At 40.8% G+C, this 12,061-nt stretch overlaps 2 protein-coding genes across 3 annotated transcripts; one reads left to right on the forward strand and one right to left on the reverse strand.

The window, feature by feature from the left end:
• Window positions 1-95: 95 nt before the first annotated feature.
• Window positions 96-2,098, reverse strand: LOC108707062 (cytochrome b-c1 complex subunit 9). The gene is made up of 2 exons (XM_018243995.2): window positions 1,920-2,098; window positions 96-348 (listed from the first exon to the last, which is right to left on the reverse strand). Exons 1-2 carry the CDS (start codon window positions 2,058-2,060, stop codon window positions 301-303), a joined length of 189 nt encoding a protein of 62 aa, XP_018099484.1. The 5' UTR covers window positions 2,061-2,098; the 3' UTR covers window positions 96-300.
• A 94-nt stretch (window positions 2,099-2,192) lies between these two features.
• On the forward strand, window positions 2,193-11,858 carry zmat5.S (zinc finger, matrin-type 5 S homeolog). 2 transcript variants are annotated; one of them, XM_018232345.2, is made up of 5 exons: window positions 2,193-2,581; window positions 7,228-7,290; window positions 9,454-9,534; window positions 11,079-11,178; window positions 11,652-11,858. In XM_018232345.2, the coding sequence occupies exons 1-5, from the start codon at window positions 2,455-2,457 to the stop codon at window positions 11,773-11,775; spliced, it is 495 nt and encodes a 164-aa protein (XP_018087834.1). In that variant the 5' UTR covers window positions 2,193-2,454; the 3' UTR covers window positions 11,776-11,858. The 2 variants fall into 2 exon arrangements, with proteins under 2 accessions (XP_018087834.1, NP_001165293.1); NM_001171822.1 differs by lacking the exon at window positions 7,228-7,290 and having other exon boundaries at window positions 2,360-2,581; window positions 11,652-11,855.
• The last annotated feature ends 203 nt before the right edge of the window (window positions 11,859-12,061 follow it).

Consider the following 12,061-nt stretch of genomic DNA (forward strand, 5'->3'; position numbering starts at 1 on the left):
TATCCCATTTAAGTCATGTGACAGAGGTAAGGAGAAGGGCTTTATAAATGGCAGAGCTAACAGCAGCAACATATTCACACAGTACACTCCGCAAATATCACTTCAGTCCATCATAGCTGACAGTTTTATTAGAGACTTTACATGGAGTTGTATTAAACAGACACAGAGCAAAATCACAAATACATCTGAAAAAACAGTCTGCAGAGTTTCAGGGAAAGGTTTTTGTAGGGGATTCTGTTCTTCTCCCTGATGACAGGCCAGCCTATTCAGTCTTTTTCTTTACACATCAGTCTGGTCAGTCTATTCTTCTGACTGCTCGTACTTGTGTTTGATGTGCTCCCATAATTTCTACAACATAGAGAATAAGTAGTAAGATTGGTACCAGTAATAAAACCCCTAACTTAATAAAGAGCAAACGTTAGAACCTCAGAAGCTAAAGAAGAACAGTTCTTAATAATGAAATGCCCCCAGGCTTCACTGGATGTGTAGGAATAGGTTTTATTTTTTTTCATAAAGTTCAGAATATAAACAGTTAAATGTGCTTTCTCAACCTAACATTTTCATACTATAGAGAACCCAACTGTGATGTGTGTCAGTAACACATTGCAAATTGTCAGTTCATGCTGAAATCAAACAGGGAATCACAGCATGAGTGTGTTGGTTGCAGCCAGGAAAAAGTTGTGTCAAAGAACTCACGAGGGTTAAATAAACATTTCTATGGATAAAATGATGAACCAATCTAATAGTTTAAAGGGGGAGTTCACCTTCAAACAACTAGTTGTTTTCAGATAGATCATCATAAATAATGACATTTTCCAATGAATTTCTATGTGTGACCGGTTTTCTAATAATATTCAAGTGTCTTTTCACCTTCTGAAGCAGCCCTGTGAAGGGGGGTCGCCGACCCTGTAAACTGTTCTAAATTGATACATTTAGTTGATTCATTTCTTATCTTTGTCCCTGCTGAGCAGAATCCCTGAGTTTCATCACAGGCAGCTGTTAGAATTGATACAATAGTTGCTAATACTCCAGAGATGCTGCTGAGAAATGTATCAACTAAATGTTGCAAAATTGTAACAGTACAGAGTCTGCACCTGAATTACTGAGCTGCCAGACTCAAACACCAGATACAGGAACATTCAACTTTAAGATTTTGGAAAAACAGTAAAAAATAAATGGAAAGTAATTGGAAAAAGTCTTTATTTCTGGGGAACAATCTAAAAACAACTGAATTGAAAAAAAAAGTGTTTGGAAGGTGAACATCCACTACAATACAGAAGACTTTCTCCAACAACTCCAGTTTAAAGGATCAAAAAACAAGTAAAAAGCAAAGAAAGATTCCCTGGGGGGTGATAGAGTGTAAGCCACAACCCCCCCAATCCCAAGCAGCACTCATTTTAGAGAAAGGGGAATCACTGTGACAAGTAGTTAGGCATCATCCCCTGTGATTCTACTCACTTTGCTACTACCCCGGGCTGTTAAATTAATGCCCCAGACTTGGGTACTTTAGCCATGAGCGCAGCCATGTTGTCCTTTGTCTATTGAGGCCGGGTGCGTGTGTAGCACAGAGATCTTGTACCTTGTGTGAACTCACTAGCGCACGTCACGTACAGTAGCTCAGGCAGGGCCTCTTTAGACTGGGAGCAATGGAGCAGGGTAGGGGGTAAGAGACTACAATAACTGGCCGCTAAACACTTCGCCTAAAGGAATCACATTGGGCAGCACGAAGCTGCTTTCTAATACAGACGAGGCCGAGAGACTGAAAGCGTCCAATGACTAGAGAGCAAATAAAGCTGCAGCAGTGCTCGGCCATGGCTATTATTATTATTATTTATTAAATGATATTGTGGCACCACAAGCTCTGGTGACCCCTTGGTGTCCTTGGACCTCCTCAGCGTTCGCCCTTGGTGTGTCCTTACCCCTCTGTTGAGATGATCATACACAGCATCCGCCCCCTGGTCAAACGCCCGCTCGAACAACACCGCGCCGATCACTATGGTCAGCGTGAAGGTAGAAGTTCTGCGGAAGAGCGCCCGATACAGAGAACTTCCCAGCGCCATGTTTTTGCGTCTCACCGGCAAATGCACCGCCTACTATTACGTCACTTCCGCGGCCAGATACTTGAAGGCTGTTGGTTCTTTTCCGATCACGTGAAAAACTGAAACTTGACATCGGCTTAACGCCTTCGTTACCGGCAGAAGAATGCTTTTAGAAATCATGAGAGTTTAGCTTCTCAAATAACTCTCGTTAAAGTATTGTTTATGAAAAAAAACTTTGCTGTAGTTTCCCAATCTCTCTGCCTAGAATGTATCTAATGCGCATGCGCGCGTGTCTGCACGTATAGGGCCCAGAGAGGATTCCGGGAATGGCACAGCGGGTTCCCTGTTGGGTGGATAAGTGAATGCAGGGCGAGGGGCAGTAGTTGTTGCTGAGTGGGTCGGCCAGGCTGAGATAATGGGAAGGCGATATTTCTGCGACTACTGCGATCGCTCTTTTCAGGACAATCTACACAACCGCAAGAAGCACCTGAATGGCGTGCAACACCAGCGGAGCAAAAAGGTCTGGTTCGATACGTTCAGAGGTGAGAGCGCCTCTCTCCCGCTGCTCACGGTGCGACTCCTGCGGCCTACAATATCCTGTATTTCCCACTCATGTCTTGTGCTTCACACCACTGTTTTGTTTGTCATTTCTCCCCATTCAACAGTAGAATAATAGTGTATTTATTTGGCTCTTTGCGGGGTAGTATGGCTGTACCACGTCTAGTCCTCTACTGAAGCTGGAGGGTGTATAGTAGTGTTCCCAACATCTACCCTATCAGTGCACAGTACACTGGTTTTGGTTGTTAGGGGCAACTGCACATAAGACTCAGCAACTTCGACTGCAGAACAGTAACGCCAAAAAAAGAAAAGTGTTTAAAAGTAATTAAAATATTATGTACTGTTGCTCTGCACTGGGAAAACTGATGTGTTTGCTTCAGAAAGACTACTTTGGTTTATATAAACAAGCTGCTGTGTAGCCATGGGGGCAGCCAATTTAAGCTGAAAAAGGAGACAAGGCACAGGTTAAATAATAGCAGATAACAGATAAGCCCTGTAGTATACAATGGGATTCTACACAGCTTATCTGTTATCTACTGTGTACAAGCTTGAATGGCTGCCCCCATGGCTACACAGCAGCTCGCTTATATACAATATAGTAGTGTTTCTAAGGAAAACACACATATTTTACCAGTGCAGGACAACATTACATAATATTTTCATTCCTTTAAAACATTTTATAGGTCCCAAAGCCTGATACAAACCCCCTTCCCCATAGACCTGTGTTGAATCACTGGAAGAGTGCTGCACAAGCCCTTATCAGCCTCTATCAGTTTATATCTACGCCGGGCTGTTTGGGCACGGAGTTTCTTGTGTATTTAAAAATGTGGTACTCACAGGGCCAAATAGCCATTGCCCTTAATGTTTTAGCCCTTTGTCCTTTGGGAAATGCATGTGTGCTGCCTCAGGCAATGTTTTCATCAGGGCTGTGTTTTGGTCTGGTGCTACCTAAAGCAGCCCCCCCATTTCCAGCTTTTGCACAGACACCCCCTCTGTTCATGCCCCAGTCATTGGAGAATCAGGGTCTCCACTCCCAGATTTAGCAGCAAGCAGGGGAATTTTTTTATCACCTTTACTATTTACCATATTGGTACTCATTTATTGCTGCCACCCTAGTCAATGGCCTGTGGGTGCCTATATGGTAGGAATTGCTCTGGTTCTTACCACATGGTATGAATGCCTCTGTTATCTTTATGCTGGAAGTAGTTATGTGAGGCTTGCCCCATACCCACAGTGACCTGCAGGTTTGGGTTAAAATGTGTCCAAACCATTGCAGGTTAGGGTTGGGTGCAGGTCAGACTGGGGAAGTAAATTCCTCTACTGCGTCTAAGGATTACTTGTCTTGGAACCATAGACTCACACAGAAGTAACATACAGAACAAGATGACGTGGGTCCTAGAATGGCAACATTTTGGTTTGAAGGGATTCTGTCATGTTTTTTTATGTAGGCAGCTATCTTAAAGGAGAAGGAAAGCTACAGAGGTGTTTTATTGCCAATAGATTAGCTGCAATAGCACAAGCTAGAATGCTATATTTATTCTGTAGAATGTTTTACCATACCTGAGTAAAAAGCTCTAGAAACTCTGTTTGTTGAGGATAGGAGCTACAGTATTAACATGGTGTGACATCACTTCCTGCCTGAGTCTCTCCCTGCTCTGGGCTCAGATTACAGTAGATAAGGGAGGGGGGGGGAGAAAGAGGAGCAAACTGAGCATGCTCTTGCCCAGGGCAATGAGGTTTAAGCTGAAGGCAGGAAGTCTGATACAGAAGCCCATGTGTACACAATAGAAGGAAGGAAATGCAGTATTTCTTTTGACAGGGGACTCAGAGCAGCACTTCTTTGGGGGTTTACTGGTATATTTAGATGGACCTTTCTGATAAGGCTTACTTAGTTTTAACCTTTCCTTCTCCTTTAAGTCATTTTGCATGGTCATGTGCTTTCAGAAAGAGCCAGCACATTAGGATGGAACTGCACTTACTGCTATAAAGAACTTTTTTTCGTGCCAAGAGACTCTACTCATCTTCAGCTACCCAAAACATAACAGAAGGCATTATTGCAGGGGTGCCCAAACTTTTTGCAACAAGGGCCAGATTTGGTGAGGTGAAAATGTGTGGGGGCCGACCATTCAGCCTGACATTCCTTGAACCATTAACATTAAATTACAGGAATCGAGTAATCGTAGCAGTAATATTTGGGCACATTAGTGAAATGATCTGCCACTTGGTCTATACTGCTGTCTGTGTGCTGAAGGTGTTAGCAATAGACACGTACTGGAACATAGTGACGCCATACTTCTTTAGTTTATTGTACTGGCACGTCAGTACGTCTATTGACACCTTCAGCCCTAAAGAAGTATGTGAGAGTGGGTTATCACTATGTGCCAGTACGTGTCTATTGCTAACATCTTCAGCACATAGGTAGCAGTGGCATATCGTTTCACTAATGTGCCTTAATATTACTGCTATGGGATTTCTGATCACACTGTGCTGGGGGGCTTCATTATTATTAATTTCAAGATGGAGGCTGAGGGCCGGTGTAAATTTGAAAAAGGGCCACAATTGGCCCCCGGGCCACACTTTGGACATGCCTGCATTATTGGATAAACAGATGGAGAGTGGAGTGTCAAATTGAAGGGCTATGTTGTCAGCTACTGCTTTACTGGTTGGCTCGAAATACATTGGTTACAAAAAAATGTATATGGAACCACACACACTCTATTTATGCAGTTGGGGAGCTTAACCCATTTATTACTTCACCAACAATGTCAACGTTTCGGGGGTACACCCTCCCTTCATCAGGATACAGAATAAAGTGCACAATCACATTTCCCTTCCATATTGTCTTTAATTGTCCAATTAATTCAGTGATGTCCAATTGATGCAATGAAAATGTCATCTATTCCTTAGGATAGTGCAAAATGTCCCACAAATTCACCACAAATTGAAATTTCACATTACACTCTTGTGTTCGTTCATTCTCACTTTAAATGCCCTAGAGGTTTGGCCCACGTAACCAAGGCCACATGGGCACTTCAATAGCTAAAATACACCTTCTGAGTTACATGTGGCAAAATGTCTTATCCTTGTGTCATATCCTTGACTGGGATGTTTACAAATTTCAGCATGAGAAGGTACCTACTTTTTTATACGTTGGTTTTTGGGTTGCCCTTTCCTTAATGTCTGTTTTTATAATACCATCTGCTATAATCTTACCCCTTTTGTAGCAAAATAGTGTTTTTTTCTCAATTTCCCAAAAATGTCATTTTGTAAAATGGGCCAGTGTTTCAAAATGACTTTTTTTTAATGAAGGTAGAATGGGGACCATAAGTAGTTACACATGTAGCTATTTGTTTTTCATTACTTTTTTCTTTTAGCAGGCCAAGAATTTTAATTTTAGTGGACTGGAGTTCTTCCTCTTGGTATCCTCTTTCACAATTGTTTTTTTAATTAATTCATCTGCTTGATTGATATATAAATTATTTGATTTACCTTGTACCTGTAGATAGCAGCTTAAGTCAAAACAAAAATAATTCAGTTTTAGATTGAAATCTAAACATTCTCAGAGGAAATGTACCTCATACATTGGAAAGTTATCTTTTAATAGATACTCCCTATAGCACTCAATACCTTCTTTGTGTCTTATAGAGGTATACAGATCTTTTACATCTATAGTGCATAACATGGGGGTTGTTTTATTATCTCTGCTTCAGACATGGTGTTCAGAAACTCCATAGTGTCTTTTAGGCACGTATTTAGGTTTGGTAAAATTTCTTGCAAGTATGTATCAACATAAATTGCTAATGGTTGTAGGATGGAATCAACACCTGATACTATAGGTCTTCCTGGTGGGTTTATTAAAGTTTTATCAACCGTAGTAGTAGATAAAACTCCGGAACATGGGGGTTTTCTTTTGACAGAAATCCATGGGACCTGCTGGTTAGACAGGTTTGGGTCAAATGATTGTTCCCCCCCCTCCCCTTTCACCATCCAGGACGGGCTAGGCACAGGTAAATACATTGGCAGGCTGGTTAGCTGTTAGGATTGACCTGCGCATCACTAGAGTTTGAGCTCATCATTGTTATCTGCATGGATTACTCCCTACTCATGAACTGGTAGGGGCTGCAGGTGCTTAGTATGGCCGGAAACAGCCCACACGCAATGTGCACTTTTGCTTTTATATTTTTTCTGAAGACGGTGGATGATGTTTAGAGCTGATCTTAAAGATGATGCACCCTATAATTGGCTAGATCATATCACCCAGCTGGAATAGCATGCCATAAACTATGATGATGTGTATATTATTTCAAGTACCAGTGTTATGTTATCTAAGCCTAATGTCCCATTAGTAAATTGCATTAATCCTCCCCCCCTCTCCAAGCTGGAGCAGATGATTCACCTCATGGCCTCGCTAGATTGCTGCAACAGATAATTTTTCATATGTAGGTGTGAGAACAGGGGAGTGGAATGAAAGTACAGGCATGTGCTCCAAATGTTTTTGTAATTTTCAAAGGCCATTCAAGGTTGGCAGGGTCAATATGGCCAAATCATGCAATAAAAACTGCCCATTAATACAACATTTAGGAAGGCAACCAACAGATTTCAGATCGGCCTCTTCTCTTGCCTTTCACAGATGCTTCAGAGATCCTTGCAGAAGAACACACCAAGAAACTCTGCAGGAGATTCATACAGTGTGGTAATCCTCCATCTGCTCTTCTCAAGGTGTAAAATAAAATGCACTTCTTATTGCGTACACTTTGCAGTGCATTGGGCTGCAAAAATGGGAAAATGTCCTCCCTTTAAAAATAATAATATTTTTTGTTTGAAGGGGAGGGCGTTTTGTAGTAACTTAAAGGAGACATATTACGTAAAAAACAAGAATTTATCATTCCTTTTACTCTTTTAGATATAGAAGGGCATGTGCTTGAAAAAGTTGTGTTTCTGGTTACTTTTTTTTTGAAAATTTTCGCCCCGCCCAGTCCTGCCTGCTGAATTTTCTGGCTATGCAGGGGAGCAGGCCCTACTCAGTACTCTGCACTGTAGGATAGAAACCAGCAGCAGCTACGTAGACTGACCTGTTAGGGAACTGAAGCCTGTCTTTGCTTCTGTGATTGAAGGCTGTGATTGGCTGTCCGCACCCTACTGTGCTTCTGGCAGGGACCGTTAAGACACGCCCATCCCTTATTTGAAACACGGACAGGGAGCAGTGAACATCTGTAGCGAGCCCAATTTGAAGCCAACACCATATATTATTCATAATTGCCTACAAATGTAATGGTTTTTTTGTTCTATGTCTCCTTTAATGTGCAAAATGTCTTAATGTTTCAGTATATTGATAATGGGTGAGTGCAGTTTCCCATACTTCTCCTGTGTGCGTGATTTATTCAATTCATATTACAGGTATGGGATTGGTTATCTGGAAACCAGTTAACCAGAAAGCACCGAAATTCCCGAATGGCCATCTCCCATAGACTCCATTTTATTCAAATAATCCAAATTTTTTAAAACTTTCCTTTTAAAACAGTACCTTGTACTTGATCCAAACTAGGATATACAGTAGAACCTCAATTTTACATCCCCTGATTTTAAGTTTTCCCTCATTTTACATTGTTGTTTTGTGGTCCCACCTATATATTATGCATAATACATTTCCCTGATTTTACATTTTCCTGGATTTTGCACCATTTTTTTCTGGTCCCCTTAAAAAAACGTAAAATGGGGGTTCTACTGTAATTAATCTTTATTGGGAGAAAAACCAGCATATTGGATTTATGTAATGTTTACATCATTTTCTAGTAGACTTAAACTATGAAAATCCAAATTGTGCAAAGATGCAATGTGTTGTTCACAAGCAGGATTGATATTTGTTATACCAAGTATTGATGATAACGATTATTACCACATAATGGGCACACCATAGGTTGACTCTTACTATAATCTGTGAACCAAGTTGTTGTATGTACTCCCCTACCCCCGCCCTTGAAAATAAAAAAATAAAGACTTTAAATTATGTGTTAATTAAGTGTTGTTTCCAGTGTAATTTCTTATTAAAGACCATCTCCCTTGCTACATAATGGCGTGTTGAGGCATTAATTATATTTGTAATGAATAAGGCAGTGCATTATGGGGTGCATTGTCACTGAAATAGGTTGCCTTTTGCCCTTCTCATAGAAGTAGATTATTAAAGGAATTGTTCAGTGTAAAAATTAAGTAAATAGATAGGCTGTGCAAAATAAAAAAATATTTTCAATATAGTTAAGTTAGCCAAAAATGTAATGTATAAAGGCTGGAGTGACTGAATGTCTAACATAATAGCCAGAACACTACTTTGAAGCTCTCTTGCTTTCCGATGATTGGTTACCAGGCAGTAACCAATCAGTGACTTGAGGGGGGGGGCACATGGGTCATATCTGTTGCTTTTGAATCTGAGCTGAATGCTAAGGATCCATTGCAAACTCACTGAACAGTTATGTCCCATGTAGCCCCCCCCCTTCAAGTCAGTGACTAACTCAGAGTTAGAGAGCTGAAAAACAGGAAGTAGTGTTCTGTTCTGTTATACATCCAGTCACGCCAGCCTTTATACATTACATTTTTGGCTAACTAACTATATTGAAACGATTTTTTATTTTGCACAGCCGATCTATTTACCCAGTTTATTTTAACATTGAACTGTTCTTTTAAGATTGTCTGATGGCAGCACATGGTAATGCTCTTGTCCTGCCCTTGTACAGTGCCCGCTATACAGCGTATTGGAGGTTAGCTGCTGATGTCACTGCCTGCTTTTGATTACACTAATGTTTTTTGTCCTTCCGATGAGTACTAAAGTATCATTATTAAAATTATCTGTTGCCTCTTTCAGGCCAGTGTGACTTTGGCCCTGGCTGCCGTTTTTCCCATCTGACAGTAGAGGAATTGGAAGCTTTAAAGGGTCAAGTAGAAGGTAAGTGAAAGCACTTAATCAGTAAGTCTGTCACATAATGTGTGCTTAGTCTCATCTGTTTCCAGCCTCCCATTTTGCTTGAAATATTTCATTGCTGCTCTGCTGATGGCTTATTTTTTTTTATGATAGTAAAACAAATGTTTGTGCACACACACTTTTAGGGGTCACAACAGCCAGTTGTTACCACCAAGATCTTAAGTGAGCTTAGCCAGCCTTGAGGTTTACTTTCTACCTAACAGAGCTAAGTATCTCAGGATAACAAATTTATGGTTGTTTAAATGAAAGTCATCGGCCATTATGGGCTGGACAAAGGAGAACCAAAAACAACCATTGTGGTATACTAGACTATGTCTCATTATTTTGTGTTATGTTTTGGGTCAGTTGTTCTAAGGGGGGCATATATGTTAATGTGCCCACCATCCCCAGCCCAGGCCTCCAGTAAGTAAAGGTGATCGGCTGATGTGCTACATTGTTTAGTTGGTCTAGTATAGGCCCATCTGAGTGGCTCAGAGACCAGTTCACCATCCCTGTGTCTCTGCTTAGGGGAAACCCTAGCTCAACCTCTCTTAAATTTGTTCCAACAGAGACCACAATCCAGCCTAAGGTTGCCAGACCACTTGAATATTGAAGGACATATAACGAAAATCCAGCTGGGCCTGCACTGACTTTAATTTTAATTTAAAGACAACTTGTGCAGCCCTGCAACATGCATTTATTAGACCTGTCCATGAATTTTTAAATGATTTCGTAACCTTACTCCAGACTAGTTGTGTAAGGACTCCCTGGATCCTAATCCGAGAATACTGCAAAACCTCCTCAGAGGCCATTTGCCATTTCTTTCAATCGGTACATAAGTGGTCGTTTTTTCTCATTTCATCTCTCTCTCGAAACTACTGCATTCACAGGACCTGTGAAAAACAAAAAGTGTAATTATTTAAACCAGAGTTTCTTTATCTATTTACTTAATATTATGTAAAAATTCCAATGAATTGCTTAATCCTGTATTAAGGTTTTGTGATACTTTTGCATACACAGTTACATACACAGTTAATTTGTAGAATTGGCTAAAGGTGGCCATACACTGAGAGATCCACTCGTTTGGCGATGTCCCCAAACAAATGGATCTCTCCCCGATATGTCCACCTCGAGTTGGGCGATATCAGGGCTGATCTGATCATGGGCTCTAGGGTCCAACAATTGGGTAATAACGAAGGGTAAACGGGCGGTCAGACTGTCTGTCGGCAGCTTTTATCGGCCTGTGTATGGCCACCTTTAGGCTGAGACCAAAAGGTTTATAGGAGCTCAGTGAGCCCAGACAGATACAGTCAGGGTGTAAGTAAGTGGGCATTTTGGATACCTAAATGGACTTGGGTGTTTCAAGGCAGACTAATTTAGACGCCTGCAGATTAGCCAGGAATTCAAAAAATATTTTTCTAGTCCCCTTTTTACTTGTTGCCCACTAAGTACACCTGGTGGACAGAACTAACCCCAGCCCAGCTTTGTCACAACTGTATTGTTTAATGACTTAGTGTTTTGTCTTGCAGCAGAAAGATGGGCAAGAGAGATGCACAGAAGACAGTTGCCCCCTTGCAACATAGAGAGATGGCTTGAAGAGAGGGCCAAGAAGAGAGCTTGTAGTAAAAAGTGAGTACAGCAGAGGGAGATGTAGGAGCAAAATAATGTGAACTGCATCACTTATGGCTATTACAATTATCCCATGCTGTCTCTCTCCTATTCTCTTTCATATAGTTTCAGTAGGGGTGGTAGGGGAGAAAACGGAGTTGGTGGTAACAGGGAGTACACATTTCCTCATCAATAATATAACCTTCTGTTTTCTATAGTTTTTGCTTAATGATTTGCAAACTGATTATATGCAATAAACAGTACATACAGTTCTGAGATGATTTGGCGATACCAAATGATTATTGCAACACACAAGTGACAATCCATATTTAATTGCAGTGCTTTAGCCATATTGATAATACTCGATCAAAAATCTAGGCTGCAATACATCAACCTGTAAACCTCCTTTATGGCAGTTTTTTCTCTCACTGATCTTCCATTAGACTAGATTTTGGCTGCATCATTGCCTCTGGTTTTTCTTTTTCTTTCTTAAGTGATTCTATTTCTCAACCACCCACCTACCAATTGCCACCTAGTTGGCCACCTTTGTGTGAGCTTCCTCCTTCACTCCGCCCCCCCTCAGAATGGGATGAACCACCTGGCCTGGAATGGGGCTGAAACTGGAAGAAGATAAGAAAGGACGTTGCTGGAATGTAGTGTTCACTAATATTTTTTTTATAATAAAAATGTATAAAAAACAATACTTTTAGATTATTTATTGATGTATCCCAAAGCTTGGAGGGATATGCATGTTTTTATTTTAAAGAGAAGAACATGCCATATTATGAAAATTTCAATTTTCTGCATTACAGAATGATGGGCGTTGTGTGTTTATGTGGCTCTGTTAAATGAGGCCACTTGCTGATCTTACCTTTTGAACATATTCTGTTCTGTGTATTCTACT

The sequence above is a fragment of the Xenopus laevis genome, chromosome 1S (genome assembly GCF_017654675.1).
Source record: "Xenopus laevis strain J_2021 chromosome 1S, Xenopus_laevis_v10.1, whole genome shotgun sequence".
Classification (NCBI taxonomy): Eukaryota; Metazoa; Chordata; class Amphibia; order Anura; family Pipidae; genus Xenopus; species Xenopus laevis.